At 28.8% G+C, this 20,528-nt stretch overlaps 1 protein-coding gene across 6 annotated transcripts in view; it reads left to right on the plus strand.

Annotated features, from left to right (window-relative positions):
* Positions 1-686: 686 nt before the first annotated feature.
* The window catches only part of Pld (Phospholipase D), a 50,734-nt gene continuing 30,892 nt past the window's right edge, over positions 687-20,528 (plus strand). For 2 of the 6 annotated variants that reach the window (XM_016055484.4, XM_016055488.4), the window contains exons 1-12: positions 687-946; positions 3,043-3,171; positions 4,144-4,294; positions 4,377-4,505; positions 7,363-7,471; positions 8,984-9,049; positions 9,523-9,683; positions 14,547-14,699; positions 15,962-16,111; positions 17,563-17,728; positions 18,479-18,589; positions 19,150-19,289. In XM_016055484.4, coding sequence (XP_015910970.2) covers positions 3,048-3,171; positions 4,144-4,294; positions 4,377-4,505; positions 7,363-7,471; positions 8,984-9,049; positions 9,523-9,683; positions 14,547-14,699; positions 15,962-16,111; positions 17,563-17,728; positions 18,479-18,589; positions 19,150-19,289 — 1,460 coding nt within the window. In that variant the 5' untranslated portion in view covers positions 687-946; positions 3,043-3,047. Of the gene's footprint in view, positions 959-1,164; positions 1,311-3,042; positions 3,172-4,143; positions 4,295-4,376; positions 4,506-7,362; positions 7,472-8,983; positions 9,050-9,522; positions 9,684-14,546; positions 14,700-15,961; positions 16,112-17,562; positions 17,729-18,478; positions 18,590-19,149; positions 19,290-20,528 lie in introns of those variants that run through there. The other 4 variants (XM_071180757.2, XM_043049568.3, XM_071180758.2 and 1 more) reach the window with 4 other exon arrangements.

Consider the following 20,528-nt stretch of genomic DNA (forward strand, 5'->3'; position numbering starts at 1 on the left):
TCTTCTTCCAAAGAAGATGTTAAAATTTTTGAACACCGGTTAATATTTTTTATTGAATATGACCGGACCTACTCCGTTCGTAACGTTGCATCAATTAAGATGTTTCAGCTAACTGTACAATTAAACACTAAAAGTTTCGAAGAATTATTTATACTTATCATTTGAAGAAAACAGACACTGCACGGTGGATTTCATGCGTTTTTCATGTATGAAATAAAATATTTATTATTATTTTTTATTGAAAATTTTTCCGTTAAGGAGATTAATTTTAAGTATGTATATTTTGAGTAAACTAATTAATTAAGAAAACTCATTAACAATATTATCAAATGAAATTTAAAATATATTTTTTATTGGATTTAAAAAAATTATTGAACTTAATATTTAATCTTTAGAAAGGACAAAAAAGGAAGAAAAAACTTTTCAGTACAAATGACTCTTGAAACAGAACGGCAGAAACAAGAACGAACGCCTTCGAAATCGAAACCATGATGTGAAACTTTACGTCACTTCAGTTCAGTATTTTAATTAATTTATTTCTACTCTTTGTTTATAAATTAAATACAGTTAAATAAACGCACACTTTTTTTTTTTAAAAAAAGCATAAATTACTTTTTATGATAAAGAGAGAATAAACATAAAATGAATTTGAAATAAACAAGTTGTCAACAACTCAACAAAAAACCGGAAGTTGACGTTTTTCTGAGATGTCTGCTAAGATTCTTGTGAACGGTGGTTATCGGTCAAGGTTAAGATTTCTTTTATAAGTAAATGACATCATCAATAACCTCCTTGTTATTAAAAATTACTAACATTTTCCTTGTGCTTTAATGATGATGAGCATTCTTTCAAGTTATAGGAGTGCCGTGTTCTTACGATCCAATTTTCTTTAACTTTCTTATTTTCATCTGGAAAGTTTGCATTTTCTTGGCCTATCCATATTCCGGTATTTATTCAAGTTTGTATATTTGTGTCATTAAAAATTAACTGTCATACAGCTGTGCTTATTTTTTTAGATCGGATAAATCCTTTTTTGCTTATATATTATCGTTAGATCATCTATTTTTATTTGCTTTATCTAGAAGACGACAATAACAAAAGCAACCGTCATACACTAAAATAACTTGCTCGTGCGTTTGATTTGGCGAAATATCTTTTTCAATAGATCATAAATCAGGATATTATAGAGTTGTCTTTCATGGATAGAATTGTCTGAAATTTTTGCGACGAACGTTTTATGAATTTAGTTCACTGAATTAGAAATTTTGATGTAAACTAGGTACTGGATTGACTTCAGTGCATTATTTATTGTAAGTAGTTGATAACTTTCTAAATACCTGATGAAACAGTGATCACTCAATGGTTTTGTACTTTGTTATTTGTCAAAAAAGAAATACTGTTACCACTACATTTCTTGCTTTTAAAGCAAATTCATAGTACAAATTTTAATAATATTACAATGTGCTCCAAAAAGTAAAAAATAGCATTTTATATTAGGTATAAATTAGAGTTTTATTCCAGGTGAAGGGGATATTTCTGTATCATGATCTGTTGTGCTAATTATAATGGATTTTTAATGTGCAAATTTAAAAAAACAAACAAAAACATGTTGAGATTTTGTAAGTTGGTCGCCTTTTGTGATATTTTTTATAGTTTCTATGTCGGTTGCTGCTCAGAAGGGACCAAGACTTGGCAATTATTCTGTGGAGATTTTCCCACCAGAAACTTGTTAAACCGAAAATCAGCTTAGTGACTGACTATTTTCATTCGATTTAAAGTTCATTAAAGTTGAAAATAGTATTCACTAACCACTATATTTTTTAACTTTATTTTTCATTCAATTTAAATTATTTTTGCAATATTCTACTGCCATATTCAAATTAAACTAATAATGAGTTTTTAATAATAGATTATATAAAGTTATGATGAGTATTCTCATTGATTTTGATTTAACTCTTTCCATCCCAATGCTCCTCAAATGCCCAGCCAATTAGATATCTAAGGTGGGGCTAGAGTTGTAACGGGCTTTTCTTCCCCTAGATGCACAGCGGAAATGAACCACAGAGTCATAAAAGTATGGTGGCTTCTTAAGATATCTGAAATCTGGGAAATATCAATATATTTAAGTTTTGTTGTAGGATTGGATAGTACTTTTCCTTAGTGCTTAGGTGGTAACTCTGATTTCCATTACCAGAAACTGGAACTATATTTTTTCTATTCCTAAAAAAAATTTCAAAAAAGGTTACTTATTCAAAGATTATTTAAATAAAAAATCTTTTTTTCACATATTTGAACATATTTTATAACAAATAGTCTTGCCATAATAACACTTAAACCGAGCATTGGCGATCAAAATGGGCTACAAGTGGCGGAGCAGAACTCTTTACCTATGGCAACACTTTACATGCTTTCACCATTAGCGTGTGGAGAGTCATGAGAGAAGGAAGAACGTTAGTCTTGATTTTCAAATAGATTCAAATCTTTTAAAGTTAGAAAACTGTATGGAACTGAAAACTGCTTTAAACATGGTTCTAAAAGAAAGCGTCATAAAAATTAAAAAAATTATTTTTAGTAATTCAATTCGAAAAATATTAAGAAATATCATAGTACACTCCTATACAACTGAAAAGAGAAGGGTTAAAGGCAGGGAACCGGTCTTCTCCCTAGATGGCGTATTCAAGTGTTGCAATGGCCTATAAAATTCGATATTTCTGTGGGGGGGGGGGGAGAATAATTGTGAGATAAATTGTTAAGGAAACTTTCCTGAACAAAAGTTTGAAAAAGGGAAGCATACATTTTTTTCCACACTGTTACTGGAAAAGTGGTTACACACCCAAAAATGGGTTTTTACTAGGAATAACTCCCTGGAAAAGTGATATGTGATGTCATAGTATGCCCAATTACTTTATTTATCATTAAAATTATGACTTACAATATTAGTAGTCGTATTTCTTTAAATATATTTAAATGTCTGCCCGCCTCTCAAGCAGGGAAGTGCTTTTATTTCATAATATCTAAATTTCTTATTGTTTTTACATTCAGTAAAGATGGCTGATCACATTGCACTGGAGAATATGGATTCCAATATAACTGATGGTGATTCTGATTATGAAGATTTGCCTTCCCCTGATTTTGAAATTGAGGAAGTTGATGAATCTTGTAACAATGAAGGTATGCATTTTTTTAAAAATTTTATATTGTAAAAATTAATGTTTAAAATCATGATTTGTATTTTCTCGAAGAAACTTATTTCTTCCAGGACAGAATCTGGACAAAAATGGAAGAAACCAAAAATGTCATATAAATTCTTTAGCAATATGTAATTATAAGAATAGCTTGAATTAAAATAAATTATTTAACTTAATACTAGAAAATTAGGAGTTTTTCTCATCTATTTTTTAAAGAAATACATATTATGTAAGAGTGAGTTGGATACTTATCAGTGTTTGATTATAAAAATTAGTATGCTATTTGTAATTGTGAATTCAATAAGTGATTCATAATAGTGAATATATTTATAATGTGATGGGTTAATTTAATTGTACAAATAAAATTTTGATTTGAGAAAAGTTTTTTAATTAATTATAAAATTGAGTTTTATAACACTCATTCTTGTAAAATGTTGGAGAATTACATATATTTTAGTTTCTTCAGAACTTTATGAAATTAATTTTTCTTTATAATTGGTATTTAGTATTTTTCACTTACTTAAAAATGAGTTTGGAAATTAAACAGCTTAGAAATTGATATTATTATTTTAACTTGATTGCACCTATTAAAAAAAATTGCTTTATTACATAATTACATAAATTATTATTATTATTATTATTATTATTTTTGAAATGGAGTTTGTTTTACTTTTTCCACTTAAGTTCTATGAAATCTATTTCTTCCAAGGCAATTTTTTCCATGGCTTCCTTGCAGTTTATTTTCACTATGGAAGAAACTTGCCATCCCAGGTTAAAATTTAACAAAATATCACCTCCTTTTCTGTAATTTTATTTTCTGTTTGCCTAACTGATAAATAGATATCATTTGCTAAACAGCACCTTATTAAAATGTTCATATTTTAGTTAATCGTTAAATAGACTTTTTTTTAAATATTGATATACTTCTTAAAAAATCAATGTTTTTTTTTAACAGGTCTTAAGAAAATGAATTTTTCTAAAATTCATGATACTCCAGTAAGCTTCAAAGACCCAGAATTAAACATGCTGATACCAGGTTCTTCCATCAATGTAAAGATTATAGATATCGAACGTAGTCCATCAACACATATGATCAACCCTAACCTGTAAATATTTAATATATTGTTTCGATGTATTAATATATTTTATGTTTCTTTTTTCACTTAGTTGTTATTTGTATTGCTTTAGGTATGTATTGCAGCTACAACATGGTCCTTATCAGTGGATTGTTAAGAAACGTTATAAACATTTCCAACACCTACACCAACAACTTCGCCTTTTCAGAACAACTCTCTCTATACCTATTCCAACAAAAAAGTATTTACTTTTAATTTTATATATTTTAATTTATACACACGATAAATCCCTGATTATCTTAGCCCTGATTCTAAAACAAAATATTACAAGTAATTTTTTCACTAGAAGTGATTCTGTTATACTTTATTTTGTCGACATAGGATTCTGTCTCATTATACTATGTTTGTGTGAGGGTTTTATTGCATGATTCTTTGTCCGTGTGAGATTATATTATCATACATTCTTTTTGCATATGATCTGCCATATGCTTACTATACATTTAATTTTTGATTTGCTGTATGTACCCTACATATATATATATGTATATATTTATGATCTGATGTTTGAATCATAGGATTTTTTCTAAGAAATATGTACCTATGTTAGAACAAAAGAAATTTATGATAAAAATAAATAAAATAAACAAAAGTATTAAATTAAAAATTTTTTTTTTACCATTTTTAATTATTATGACTCTGATATCTCTGCTGGAGAAAACACTCAATTTGGCTTTCAAAGCTTTGGCAGCCTGGACAGTAGACAACGAATTCAAGGTTAACTCAGAAAAGACAAATTTTGTACTTTTTACCCTTATTATCAAAAAGTTTAATGTTAATTTGGTATACAAAAATAGTACTCTGGATTGGACCGATTGTGCTACCTACTTGGGCATAACTCTTGATACCAGACTGACCTGGACTAAATACATAAATCAAGTGGCAGATAGCATGACGAATCACCTTGGTCTATTGAAACGTCTCACTGGAATAAAGTGGGGTTCATCCCAAAGTGCCCTTGCTTCCACTTTTACTTCTTACATTAAGCTAGTATTTGACTATGGTTAAGAAATCCTTGTTACTGCCTCGAACAGTGCGTTATCAAAACTCGATTTGGTTCAAAATAAAGCACTAAGACTTGTCACTGGTTCTGCGATTTCAACCCCTATTCCTGCCATGCAGCTAAAGACAGAAATTTATAATTTATCTGACATACGAACTTATGCTGCCATTTCTTTTGGTGAAAGATTGTTGAGAAAGGAGCACTTTTGGCCGTACTACATTCTTCCTTAAACTAGACTTAAATCTCAACATTCTTTTCTTTTTGAGTGCCGGAGACTTGCAGAGATTTTTGAGGTCTCCAACTCCAAACTTTGAATTTATAGGCTGCCTGTTTTTGCGGGCCTTCTGAGATATGCCAATGCCAGATTTGACTTGGTACTGCCTGTCCGGAAATCGGCCATCCACCAGACCGAGTTGTATCCTATTGCTCTGGCCACTATACACGAACCCTTGCCAGGAATGGGTGCAGGTTTTTACTGGTGGATCCGCCACTTTTTCAACTGGTAGAGCTGGAGCCGGTGCTTACTCTAAATATTTTCAGCCTTAGAGAACCTCTCCACACTTGGGCAGATAATTTTAATGGAGAAATGTTTGCAATCCTTATGACTTACAGCTATTGGTGAACCATCTGAACAAAACATTGTTATCTTTGTCGATTCTCAGGCTGCAATTCAGACCATTTCTGAATATAATTTATACCCCTCTGAACTTGAATTTAAGTCTGAACAACCTATCGAATCTCTTCTTTGTTCTGGAAGAGAGGTAGTCCTCCAGGGAATCCCTGGCCATTGTGGCATGTACGGAAATGAACAGACTGACATGTTGGCTAGAGAGGCTTCAGCATTGCACCCACCTTCTCATCCAGTTCCCCTTAGAAAGGCAAAGCGGCTTCTTAAGATCCAATTCAGACACAGAACAATATCTGCTCTTAGGGACTTAGCTGATGGAAAATCTTGGGCTAAGTCTTCTCGATGGCCAGCAGCGCTCTCCCCTTTCCCTCCTTCTCGGGGCCGAGGGAGTTGCTTGCCTTAGAATAATTACTGGACATGACTACTTGCAAGCCCATCTATTTAAAATTGACCTGATCAATTCACCTCTTTGTGTGCTCTGTAACACTTCGCCTAGGACTGGGGAGCATCTATTTGATTGTCCCTCTCTTCTTGACATTCGCTCCTGTGACGACTTTCGTGCCCTCTCACCTTCTGGAGCTACTTCACTTTTGTATTGGACTGCAAGACTCCTTATGTCTGAGAAGACGATGGCGGGCGTACTTTTTTTAAAAAAAAATATTATTTGAAAAATGTATAAATTTGAGTTTTATCTCTTTTTTACATATTGTATTTTTATTGTTTATTCTTTTACATTTTGGCCATTAAACAAAAATTTTAAAAAGTAACATATTTTTATGCTGGGAAATTGTTCAGTAGTTAACTTGAATGAAATGCCTTACCTTTAATATAATTTTTCAGAAATCTTTTAACATATGAAGATAAAAACCAATTACAATTTTTATATTGACCAGACCAGGGCTTAGTGAAGACATAATTTTAAATAAGTAAAATAATCTTAAAATATTTGTTTAGTAATAAAATTATATTAATTTTTTTTAATATAATGAATAAGTATGAACTTAAATTTAATTTAAATTTTTCACTTAGTAATAATTGACAAAAAATTTGGATTACTTAATATTTTTTTCTCAGTTAGAGGCCCTATGAAAAACAATTACGGTTTTTAACTTGCAGTTTGAAACTTAATCAATTAATATAATATTTTTGTTAAAAGATATGACATTGTCAGTTTTCTAGAGTAAAACTTTATTTTTTTTTTTATTTACATAGTTAACTATTTTTGCCACATTTGCTTTCAATAAACTTAATATTATAATGCAGATTTTTGAAAAAAAAGCATTTTTATTATTTTTTCCTCCTGATTATGTATGGTAAAAGCATATTGTCTATGCAGTCCAACCTAAATTATGCTTTGTATATCTTTAGATAACTGTTTCAATTTGAAGGTGAATAAATTTTTATTATTAGGCATAAAGCAAGGCGAAAAAGTTGTCGAAAGGTTGAAAAAAGTCGTCTGCCGAGATTTCCCAAGCGACCAGATGCTTTACTAACTAATGATAAGATCCCACTTCGAGCTGTAAGTATTTAATTTATGCTTCCCAATTGTTTTTAGGTTTTTAGTTTCAATTATTTTGCTATAAACTTTTACTCAGTTAACCTTAACAGTGATTCTGCAAAACTTTTTAAATTACGGATCCTTAGAACCCAGAACTTCCATATTTCTGGGTCCCTTTTTATTAAAAGCGAATCCCTATTTAAAATATGAATTCTTAATCTTATTATCTTTCTACTATAATTCACTGTAATAATATTATTTTCTTAACTGATGGACAAAAAAACTTTTTTTCAAATCAAGGTTTGAACTATCAAGGTTTTTAATTAGAACTGATCAAACATCTGCATGATTGAAAAACAGCAATGTAATTTGATACTCAGAATAATTCGAATTTTCTCCTTCAGCTCTAACAACAAAAGGAAAGGAGTTGTTTTATTTAAACCTTACTTTTTAATTTTGCATACATGAATCTGCTGTTAGGCCATTTTTTTTCTGTTCTGTAAAATTACACGTCCCAAAGGGCATGCCTCTGTGTGTTTGATGCATTGTAGCGTGCGAGTAGGGTCACTGTTTAATCAATCTTAGTTTGTTTTTATTACATTAAATCTCAACTCTTTTCTTGGAAATAAAAGGAAAAAAGTCACTCGTTAATGCAGATGCTTTCAATTACAATGACTATAACTTTTTTTAAAATTATATCTTTTCATATTGGTAAACATTAACAGTAGTGCTTCACTCTTTAATGAAGTTTTCAGATTTATTTTAAGAAGTAGTTCTATGTTACTTGATTTCTTTTAATTAATATTAAACTTTTCCCACTTTATTATTTAAAAGCATGTAGCCTTTTGATAAATTGTGTAATTTAACAAATATTATCTATTTTTTTTTCAATGAGCAAGCTTTGTTTTTTTACTTTTGTAATGACTTCTTACTGTTCCTCATCATATGATTGTTGTGTAGTTTTTGACCTTGGTAGAAACTTTTTACATTCGTTTTTCTTATGATTGGAAGTGTTTTGACTTTTTACTTTCTTTTCTTATAATTTCATTATTTTAAAAAAAAAAACAAAAAAAAAACACTTTTGTGAGGACTTTTTATTATTTTTTTGTTAATAAGTTTTTTATGTTTAGAGATATCATTAAGTACAATAAGATGTTTAGAGGAACACCTTCAGAATACTAATGTTTACAAGGACAATTTTACTGCTTTTAAATTTTCAGTTGGTTATAAACTGTTATAAGCCTACTGGAACCTACTTGAATTATTTTTGTTTTGTAATTGGTGGCAATTTTACGGTCAAGAAATTGAAAATTATGGAATTTTTTCATATATTTTTTTTTTTATAAAACTGTTGACAAAAAAGCTGCAGTTCTTATTTGTATGTTTTTAAAGAAATTATACCAATTTTAATAACAGAAATTATTATGTATCTTATTTTTTAATCTAATACTATTTCTTTTCCAATTATTTAATAAATATTTTAGTTTCCTACTTTCATTATGTAATTTAAATTGCTAAAAACTTTATTTACAGCAACAATTAGAAGAATACCTGAAGAATGTGTTAAGAATTCCTTTGTATAGAAATCATTATGAAATGGTAACTGCTTTTCCATTTTTTTACATATATATTGTGACTACATTTTTTCATCAATATCCTCTTTTTCCAAAAAGAATTACTCTTATAAAATACACTGATAAAGTTAAAGATCAATGCTAATGTTAACTGAAGCAGTATTTTTTATTTCTAACTTTCTGTTTCAAGTTTAATTCATTTTTACTTTTTTTAAATTAATAACTTAATTTTAGTATAATTTAATTTTAATAATTTAATTAATAATTTGTTTTTTCTTAAAACATAGTAAGTGGGCTTAAATTCCATTTTTCCATTCCATTCAAAATTTTTCCAAGTAATATTTTTAATTGTTAATTTTAACTTTTTCTAATTTTTTCTCAGCAGAAAATTCCCTTGTACACATTTTAAGTCTTAATTTTTTATTTTCTAATTTTATTTAATAAAAATTTATTTTAGAAACTTTTGCTAAAACATTTCAATATATATTTTTATTTTAGATGGATTTTTTGGAAATATGTCCCCTGTCTTTTATTAATGATCTTGGACGGAAATTGAAAGAAGGACTTGTTCAAAAAAGATCGGGTGGTCACCGTTCATCCACTGGATGCTTCCGTCTTAAGAGAGGATTTATAGATTGGTGTGGACGTTGGAGATGGAGGTACAGAAATTGTCTTTTTTTTAAATGCATTTTTAAAAAAGAAATCTAATTTATTATTTACCATCATTTAAGGTTGCTTGTTGTGTTAAAGTGTGGGGAGATTTTACATTTATATTTTTTATAAAATAAATATGTTAAAATTAGTGCTTGGTTTTATAATATTTAATTCATTGCTTACTAAATTTCATTAAATTTGTGGGTTGATAAGGTATCTTGGATGGTTACAAACCATTTGTGTCAAAAATTATGTGTTTTAAAAATGTCTTTAGTGTGACATGTTTAATAAAAAAGAAAATTTTAGTGATGAGAATGGAGATAATTTTATGTTTGGAAATTTCTCCTAGAATGCTTAACATTTATATATATATATATATATATAACGTTGTTGCCGAGTGGAAGGATTAAAACAGGTCTTAGGCAGGGAAGGAGGGTACAAAATTTATTTATTAAGTATTAGACAGAGCAGTCATGAAAGTGTGTACGAAAAGTTGTGCTTCTTGGTTATATGTTAGAGAAAATCTTGCAAAGTAAATCCGTAAAATGTTTCAATTTAGGGAAAGAGGGAAATCTTAGTAATTGTAATAGGTTTATCAAATAGGTTGAGTGTTTCCCACAGAGAGCAAAGGGGAAAATGTCCTGCTTTTAATTAATGCATAGTTGAGCCAAAAATAGATTTAAGGACAGGATGTGAATTTAAAAGTGTGAGAAAGTATTTCATTTAGAATAATAAAATAAAAGAATAGGATTTTCAGAAATGAACTAACATAAAAAGATTAATTGAAGCTTTATATATATATATTATATTAAATAATATATATATATATATATATATATATATATATATATATTAAATAATATATATATATATATATATATATATATATATATTAAATAATATATATATATATATATATATATATATATATATATATATATATATATATATATATATATATATATATACATATATATATATATATATATACATATATATATATATATATATACATATATATATATATATATATATATATACAGTCAAACCCCGTTAACGCGAAATCGCTTATCACGAAATTTCGCTTAACGCGAAATAATTGTTAGGTCCCGTCGATCGAGTCTGAAGAATAGTGTTAATTAATTCTTTTAACGCGAAACCCAAATCGCAAAATACCGCTTAAGACGAAAAGAATTTTTTTCACTCCAAGTCAAAATTTCTTCTTTTACAAGAGTTTGGAATTAGTGTTTTGAAATTTCTACTCCTACCCTCGAATCGAGGTCCCATCCTTCCATAATTATCTCTTTTGATTGGTTGCTGCTATTCTGTTTCGGAATGTTCTTTGCACGTGCGTGGAAGGGGGTGGAAAGTAGTGCATAAGCACACATAATCGTGGTAGAGTCCGACTGTCAGTTGCCCTTGAAATTTCGTAAAAATGAGTCGAAAACAGCAATCCTTGTCCTTAGAGACTAAACAAAAAATTTTGAATGAAGTTTGTGATGGAATATTAAAGAAAACAGAGATCGCGACGAAATATGGAATTCCCAACAGCACGCTATCTACGATTATAAAAAATCGTGAAAAAATTGAAGTCGCATATGCTATCAATCAATTTGAGCCAGCTAGAAAGCGAATGAGAGCAGGGGGAAATGAGGAGATCGAAGTAGCGCTTTTGCGATGGGTGCGTGAAGCAAGGAGTCAGAATCTGCCTTTAACGGGTCATGTATTGCAAGAAAAAGCAAAAGTTTTTGCGGATGCTCTCGGCGTGACAAATTTCGCATCTTCAAACGGTTGGTTAACACGATTCAAAAAGCGTCATGGAATTGTGTGTCATAAAATCTGTGGCGAAGAAGCAACTGTAGATAAGGAGACTGTGGAATCATTTTTGTCTGAAAAGTGGCCTGCTCTTAGGAAAAATTATGCGCCACGTGACATTTTCAATGCTGATGAAACGGGACTCTTTTTCAAAGCATTGCCCTCCCGTACATTGAGCATTAAAGGAGAAAAATGCTCCGGCGGAAAATGCTCTAAAGAGAGAATTACTGTTTTGGTCGCTTGTAATATGGATGGGACCGAAAAATTGCCCTTGTTTGTCGTAGGTAAATCAGCGAACCCACGTTGTTTTAAGAACTTAAAAACTTTACCCGTTGTATATGCTTCAAATAAGAAAGCCTGGATGATTAAAATGCTTTTTAAGAAATGGTTAACAGACTTGGACAGGAAACTATTTCGGGAAAAAAGAAATATTTGTTTGATGCTTGACAATTGTAGTGCTCATAATGATATTCACGGACTAAAAGCGATTAAATGTGTTTTTTTACCTCCTAACACCACAGCAAAACTTCAGCCGTGCGATCAAGGTATCATTCATAGCTTGAAGGTGCAATACAGAAAAGAAATGGTACGCAAGATGATCCATTGCTTTGATAATAAAATTACATTTTCTGTAAATCTATTAGACGCAATGAGATACTTAAAATGTGCTTGGAACAATGTTTCTTCTGAAACAATTATAAACAGTTTCAAGTGCGGTGGGTTCACAGATGGAAAAGAAATGAATCTTCAAGAAATAAGTGAAGCAGAACCAGAAACGTTGACTAATTTGATCGAAGAAGCGGAAAAACGCGGGATTCTATCAGCCCCTTTGTTCAAAGACTACACCACTATAGACGAAGATTTGCTAACATCGGATATAACCACCGATCAAGACATAATCGCTGAACTATCGGCGAAAAATGATGATGTCAACATGGATACAACTGATGAAGAGTCCGATATTGAACAAGAAAACCCAGTTACTTTAAATGAGGCGACATGTGCAATGAAAGTAATTAATCGTTTCCTCATGCAACAAGAAAATGCTATGGATGCATTAGATAACTTAGAACATATAAATGACTTTATTAATAAGTGTTATCTTAAGAAATTAAAACAGAAGTCAATACTAACTGACTTTTTTCAACCTTGATTCCGTAACGGATAAATAAATTCGTAATTTGGCGTTCAATTCACTTCATTATTTCTTCTCCAAATTTCAAGTTATTTTTAAATGTTCATTGTTTTTAGTATTTTTAATTTTATGTTAAATTCACTTAAATTTGCAATATGTCTTCATTAGTAACTTTTAAGAACTGTAATATATAAGTAATTGTTTAGTAGTTCAATAATTGTTGACTAGATGCCGCCACTACCTAAACGGTTAACACGAAATTCGGTTAACACGAAAAATTTCGGTGGTCCCGACGATTTCGTGTTAACGGGGTTTGACTGTATATATTAAATAATATATATATATATATAATAATCTAGTTCAATTTAGTTTTATTTCTACAAACAAAATATTCAATTGTCCATTTTGCTATGGGGGTTGACTGTACTGTAAAAAAGTTTTAGTTTAGTTTTGTTCCCTCATATTAGGGGAAATGTCTCTACCTCACTTCCAATAATGAGATTATTGCACCAATCCTCCCTATATTTTTCAACCTACACGTAAAGGCTTTTCTGAACAAATTTGTTTTGCATACAATATTTCTTCCACCATTATTGAGCTCTCCTTGTCATTAAAATAAACATTTTTCACTGTTCTTTACAAAATCTACTCTAAAACAAGTACTTTTTCTTTTTTTTTTACTAGCACAACAGCCCCTTGAAGACACAGGTATTTTTCACTAGATTATATAAAAGTATAAAACTTGCACCTTTCCTTCAAAAAAAAAAAAAAAAAAAATGAGATTGCAGAAATTAAAAGTAACTAATTTTAGAGGAATTTCTATAATTAATTTATTTGAACTTATATAATAAGAAAAAAAATTATGAAGTAAAATTATTGTTTTGAATAGTTCCTAAAATTATGAATTGGTTACTTCAATTTGCTCCAAAATTTCATAACTATTTTTCCAAAATGCTCTTATATTTAATGAAAATCATCTTCCTGATTGTTTCAGGAATCCAATCACATCTAATTTATAAACATACATATATATTTCTCACTGAAAAAGCTTTTATTTTGCGTAATATTTAGTTTTTTAAATGCTGAAGTTGTTTTGATAGAAATTCAAATAGCTGGTGTAGAAGTCCTAATTTTTTCTGATAAAAATATTTTGTCGTGATTTTTAGTTTTTGTCCTAATAATCTTGAATTATGTGTGTATTCAGAACATTCCATTTTTTTAAATACAGTTGCAAATTTTAAAATGAGAGATTTGAAAAATCAATTTTTGATCCAACATTTAAAATGAAAATAACTGAAGTTAAAAATAGTATGTTTTATTATGCTTTTGTGAAAAAAATTGCCTTTAATATATTTAAGTGCAGCAAATTATACTTTCTTTTATTTGTTAATTATCATTTTTAAAAAGTGTTCTTATATATTTATCACAACTGTTGCTATTTCCTCATATTTCTGTTTCCTTGTAGTTCATTTTTTTCTGCTCTTATTCCAAAAAGAGAATCTTATTTAAAAAATTGTTATTTAAATAATGAGCAAAATAGAAATATTTTTTTCCTTTATAATTTTATGGATTTTTAATATTTAATAATATTTATTTCAATATTTTTTCATGAATAAATGGTCAGTGAAAAGTCTTATAGCTTCTAAATAAAGCAGAAAAAGATTTAAAAAAAAGTTCTTTTTCTCAATCTTGAGGCATTAATGAAGAGACGTGTTTCTCCACTTTTAGGAATTATTTTATTTTAAAATTAAAGTTTTTAATGCTAAAGTTATTTCTCAAAATTTAAAAGCTGCTATTATGGAAATATTTGTTTTAGTAAAACAACATTTCAATAGTTATTTGGAGTTTATATTTTAAATAAATAGTTTATCAATATTAATGTTCTAAGAGTGACTTTGAAATCTTTCTGGTGATTTAGATGGTTGCTAATAAAGGACAGTTGGGTGGCCTATATAAAGGCTGAGGATGGTAGAATAAGATCTGTTTTACTTATGGATCAAGCATTTAATGTTGAGTGTGGATTCCTAAGCACTGGAATACACCATGGATTGCAAATATCTAATCTTGCAAGGTAAATAATATAGCCTTTAAATTTAAGTTCTTTGCATGCAATGTCTTGCGTTGTCAATGTCCTACTTTCTTTCAAAAGTATCATATGTTTATGTTTTGTAAAACAAAAAAAAAATATGGAATAATTTGAGAACACGAAAAACTTTGTTTTTTTTAGTGTAAAATATATTTACTGTCAAATTGTAAACGTATTGTGTATTAAGAAATCTATCTAGTTAAAAAAACTTATATCAATGTGGATTTTTAACTATCCAAGCTTAGAGTCCTCAGAAAAAAAAATTCACTAATATTTCTCTGGTTAGTAATATTTTCACAATGAATAGCACAGAGAAAAGTGGTTTTTTGATGTAGCAAAAACACCAGCGGAAAGTTATAATTTTTTTTTTTTGAATTTTCCATATTTTAATATTATTGATGAACTTTAACTATTTTATCTATAATTAGTGAAGCATTTGTATAGATTCTTGTAAGTTCTTTTTTAAAATGTATAAGAAGTACAAATTGCACTCCTTATACATTTTAAAAATCAAGAATTTTTTTTTTATTTTGCATTTAACAATTATTTAAAAACTTACAGTTTTAAAAGAAACTGGATGCTGACTTATTTATCGCAGAGTTGGGAATCAAATTTGCCATAATTTTATTATTCTTTTTGGTATAATTATTTAAAATCTAATAATTGTAATTCTAATTTAAGGAATATTTTTTTGTATAATTTTTTACTGAATCCTATAAAACAGTGGGAAAAATTCTTAAAGGGATGTTCACTGCTAATTTTTCTCTTCTAACACTGATTTGGGAGAAATGCAATATTTTTGCTACAAAATGTGAAATAAATTTCACCGAAATATGCTTTTCTAACTTCTTAAAATTTTATAAAATGTGATTCAATTATTTAGATGACCATTTAGTTGCCTTTTTTCAGTTATTAAATCTACAATAAAAATTCTGGTGAAATGATTTAGTTTTTTAGGAACTATTAAATTAAAAAAAATCACAACATTGATTGAAAACTTTTTTTCTGAAATTGTCAACGAAGTTCTCATTTTTTTTCTTAGAGTTAATTTTGTAAAAAAATTTGAGATTAATGTTATTAAGACTCTTTCAAAATGAAAAAAACTCGATAATTATACCTAAACTGTTTTAACTTAAGTTTTATAAAAATTGTTTTAATAACAATCGACATTTTTTCATTTAAAAGTAAATTATGAATTTTAAATCTATTAAATTAGTTTTAAAACTGATTTTGTATTGTCTTTTTAGACACTTATTGGTCCGTTGTTGGACTCGCAGAAGGGCTAGAGAATGGTCAGAATGTTTACTCAACGCTGCTAAGACAACTGCACACGATTTTACTCAACCGAATCGTCATAGTTCTTTTGTACCCGTTAGAAATAATAATGAATGCAGGTGGTAAGTGCTTTTTTTTTTAAAGCGTTTGAAATTTCTCTATTGTAATTCTTCTATGTTTGTTATTTTTTATCAAAAATATTTCAGATACATTATGTAATAACGAGCGATTTTTTAAATTAAAATTTTTTTTTTTAAGCTGAAGTTGGTTATTATTTTACGCACATTCATATTTTAATATAGTTGAAATTCAGATTATAAACAAATGTTTTGAAAATTAACTAAATTTTGTTAGTCAATGCCTTATGACAATAGTGGTTTTAATTATTAAAACTAAACTGAGTTGTAGCTATGCATAGTTTTCTATTATAATTAGTTACTCTTTTTCTCTTTCTAACAGAAGATTAATCTATGACTTGTGTTGTTATTTAATTCTTTACTAATTTAACTTTCATTATATTATATTTGAAGTAGACAAAATAATCTTCTTTTAGTCGTTGAGATATTTGAAACCATCTTTTTCTGTAGGTTAGAAAGTTCAAGTTTTTTTTAAAATTGTTACTTTGAGTAACAATTCATTGTTCATACTTGTACAAGATCATGTATGTAAAATTTATCTCCTCTTGACTCAAATTTTAGTGCAGTAGAAAGCCAATGTTGCACAATTCTGTAAATCACGATTTTCCATTAACTGATCGAAGTTTTACATCCTTTTAAGCACACCAAAAATGAAAAAATAGTTGCTTTTTAGTTCTAATAAAACTAACTCAGTGGCGCGACAGCCCATTAAGAGGGCCAAGGCCGACTGTGCCCATCTCAGTTTTCTTGACCTTGGGCTCTGGGGTGCAGGAGCATATGTTCCGGTCAGGTGGTCAGCCGAACGCGGAACCCCCAGTGTTAGTTCCCAAGCATGCTTGGTACTCATTTTATCGACCCACTGAAGGGATGAAAGGCTGAGTGAACCTTGCCCGGCCCGAGGATCGAACCAGGGACCTGTGGCACGACAGCGCGAAGCGCTACCGCTCAGCCACCGGGCGTCTTTTAGTTCTAATACTCTTGATAATTTACATTTTTTTTCTGTAAATAATAAATACTGTAGTGCATATTTTTGTGTTTTAAACTATTTGTATTTGAAAATTATTTCTTGGCCTTTATATTGATCTGTTCTCGATGCATATATTACCATGCTTAGTTGGTAAGTTTAATGATTTGTGAAATGATCTATTTAATGTAAAACTTTTTATAATGCAAAGCTTCACATTTAAAGGTTTACATTATAAAGGCTTTCTACTGTAGGTATCAAAACTAATTTCAGCACACTTTTCACCAATAGAACTTTTGGAGTCTTAAGTTTGTTGACATCACTATTGAAAGTAAAATGAATTGTTAGATAAAATTAATTACAGATTTTTGTAACATAATTTACTCAAATGAAATTTACAATTCCAATTTCAACAGAAGTTATTGTGATTTCTAATTCGAAAATAGTTTTATTTAAATGCTCTTATTTTTAGGTTTATTGATGGAGCAACTTATTTTGAAGCTGTAGCAGATGCTTTAGAAAAAGCAAAAGAAGAGATCTTTATTGCAGATTGGTGGTTAAGTCCTGAAATTTATATGAAGAGACCTGTGATACAGGGAGAAATTTGGCGGTTAGATCATATTCTTAAAAGGAAAGCTGTAAGTGAAACCCTTTTTTAATTGATTTATTACTGCCCAAGTTATAAAGCAATTAATATGCATATTATCTGCTAACTAATATTAAAATTAGCTAGGGTAATTCCTTAAAGTGAGGAATCAAGAGCTTTCATCAACTTGACTAGACAATGTGCGCATACAAACAATTTCCATATTATTAAAGTTCAAAAGCTTGTTGATTGTTTGTTTGCATTTATTAACTTGATTCATTAGTTATTGAAAAATGAAGGACATCATGTTAAGTTCTTTATTTCAATAATATTTTAAATTGTTTGATTCTTTGTATTAGAGTTTTTAAAGTAATTGATGTTTCATTCTATCAACTAATGTGTTGAGTGTAGTAACTTGACTTTTTAATAGCAAAAAATAATTAAATAACATTATGCTAATTTAAGAGTACCAAATCATAGTTGTTTTTCTAGTAAAGATATTAATTTCACTTTAATTAGTTCTTGTTAGGTATTTATATAGGTAGTTTATTTGTTAGGTTGTTTGAGTTGCTAAATTATCTAAGTTAGCAACCTTAGTTTGTTAATTTGGACACATAGTAAATCTGCTCATAAACTAAATAATATCTATAATAACTGACAGTAACAGAAATACGTTTTTGCTATGTATGTTACAAAAATGTATATCCATATGGCTAGACACATACTGATATTTTCATGATAGGTGATTGATTTGATGATTTTCTAATAATTCAATTGTCAAATTATTATTTTTCTTTTACAGCAACAAGGAGTGAAAGTATTTGTACTTTTATACAAGGAAGTAGAATTAGCTTTAGGAATCAATAGTTTGTATAGCAAACAACAACTTGTGAATATGCATCCAAATATTAAGGTGAGTTATTGTTGTTTTAGATGATTATTTATCAAATTATAAATAATTTTATTTTTATTATATAAAATTAATTTTTATTATGTACAATTATATGTAATTTGAATTCAAAAAATATACTTTCCTTAATAAGTCATTGCTTTCAAAATGTTTGTTCACCATCAATAAAACTTTTTCTTGAAAATATCTTTAGAATTTTATTTTCATAAGAAATGTTTACTTCAAACGAAAAAAAAGAGTGAGAATTTTAAAAATTTCCAAAAAATAAGAAATGTTTTATAGCATTTGAAAAGGAAACTATTAAGATTTATTATATAATTTTATTACCTTGGATGAAAAATACATATTTTATTATCTTTAAATTTTTAATTCAACAAACCTGAGTCAAAACAATTTACTATGAACCTAAACCAATGGCACAATGATTTGTTTCTTTTAAATATAATTGCTGTTTTCAATACTTTTCAGTGTTTAAATGTTGTAAAATCATAATTTTATCCAACACAAGCAAACAAAAGATATGTTATATAATTATTATATGCTTCATCCTATTTTATCCTCAGGTACTCCGTCATCCTGACCATGTGACTAATGGTACTTTGCTTTGGGCTCATCATGAAAAAATTGTGTGTATTGATCAAAGTTATGCCTTCCTGGGAGGCATTGACCTATGTTATGGTCGTTGGGATGATTATCAACATAAGTATGTAATTAGTTAGTTTGCAAGGTTTTTTTAAATTTTTTTTTTTTTGAAATATGAGATGCATTAAAATTCCAGCTTGAGCTGGAAGGTTAATGCATCTCATACACCTAATAAAAATCAAATAGCAATGACAATTGATAATTTTATTTGATGTTGATTGAATTGACAATTGATAATTTATCTCATACCTATGAGATGATTATCAACATTGGTATGTGATTAGTTTGTTTGCGAGATTTTATTTGATTGTTGTTGCTATTTGATTGTTATTAGAAGAATGAGAAGCATTAACCTTCTAGCATGTGCATCTGTTTAAATTTTATGTAAATTTCAGTTTATTCTGCACTTTTGCATTTATCACAGCTGGGTTGCCTGAAGATCATTTCTATTCATCTTTTCAACCCTTCCCCATATCATGGAATCTGCCAACTGGAAATCATGTGACAATTTTTATTTTTAATATAAGTTTTGTGCTACGAGATTGCTAGTTCATGGAATTTACGACGCACACGTGGATGAAAATTCAAAAAATATTCCTTTCTTGAGTGTTTTGTAATTGTGTGTTAATAGTTTGTGTGTATTATTTTAATTTGTTTAAATTTGAAACTATATTTTTATATTGGGTTTTATGATAAAAAAATATATGCAACCAGTCAGAGTGTGTAGCGTTTGTAAAAAGTACTTAAAGGTGCTTTTTTGGGGATTTCGTTTTTAAAAGCTTTTGAAGGTGCTTTTTTCAGCTGGTGTTTTTAAAAAGTGCTTTTTTTCCACAAATAATTTTTTTTTCTTCAGTGATATCTGGTGGATCCCATGCATTTCACGAAAAATGGGGTGTTGGCTACGTAATCATTCACGCGGACTTCATGTGGTACCCACGTTATGACTTGCGCATGCGCGCACACTTAAAACCGAAACCCGAGTGCTCCAATTCGAATAGAGAATATCAGATCCTTATGACATTTTTTTCTTTTTAATTTAATTTAATTTTATTCTTGTTTATTTTACTTCTAACACTTTTTTGACGTAGGGGGTAAGGGTAATTTTGTTCTGAGTTCAGGGTCAAGTTGAATTCACTCAGTGATGTGGGAAAGTACTGATTGTTTTGATTTACGTCCGTTTCTTTTTGGGTTTTTTTAACGCTAAAACTCTTTATAAAAAGTTTTTGTTTTTCAGTAATATCATTGATTGAATATGAATTTTTTGAGTGCTTGAAAATTTTTGTCAAGTGCTTGAAAAGTT

The sequence above is a fragment of the Parasteatoda tepidariorum genome, chromosome 8 (genome assembly GCF_982258835.1).
Source record: "Parasteatoda tepidariorum strain Cologne lab strain chromosome 8, Ptep-v5.0, whole genome shotgun sequence".
Lineage (NCBI taxonomy): Eukaryota > Metazoa > Arthropoda > Arachnida > Araneae > Theridiidae > Parasteatoda > Parasteatoda tepidariorum.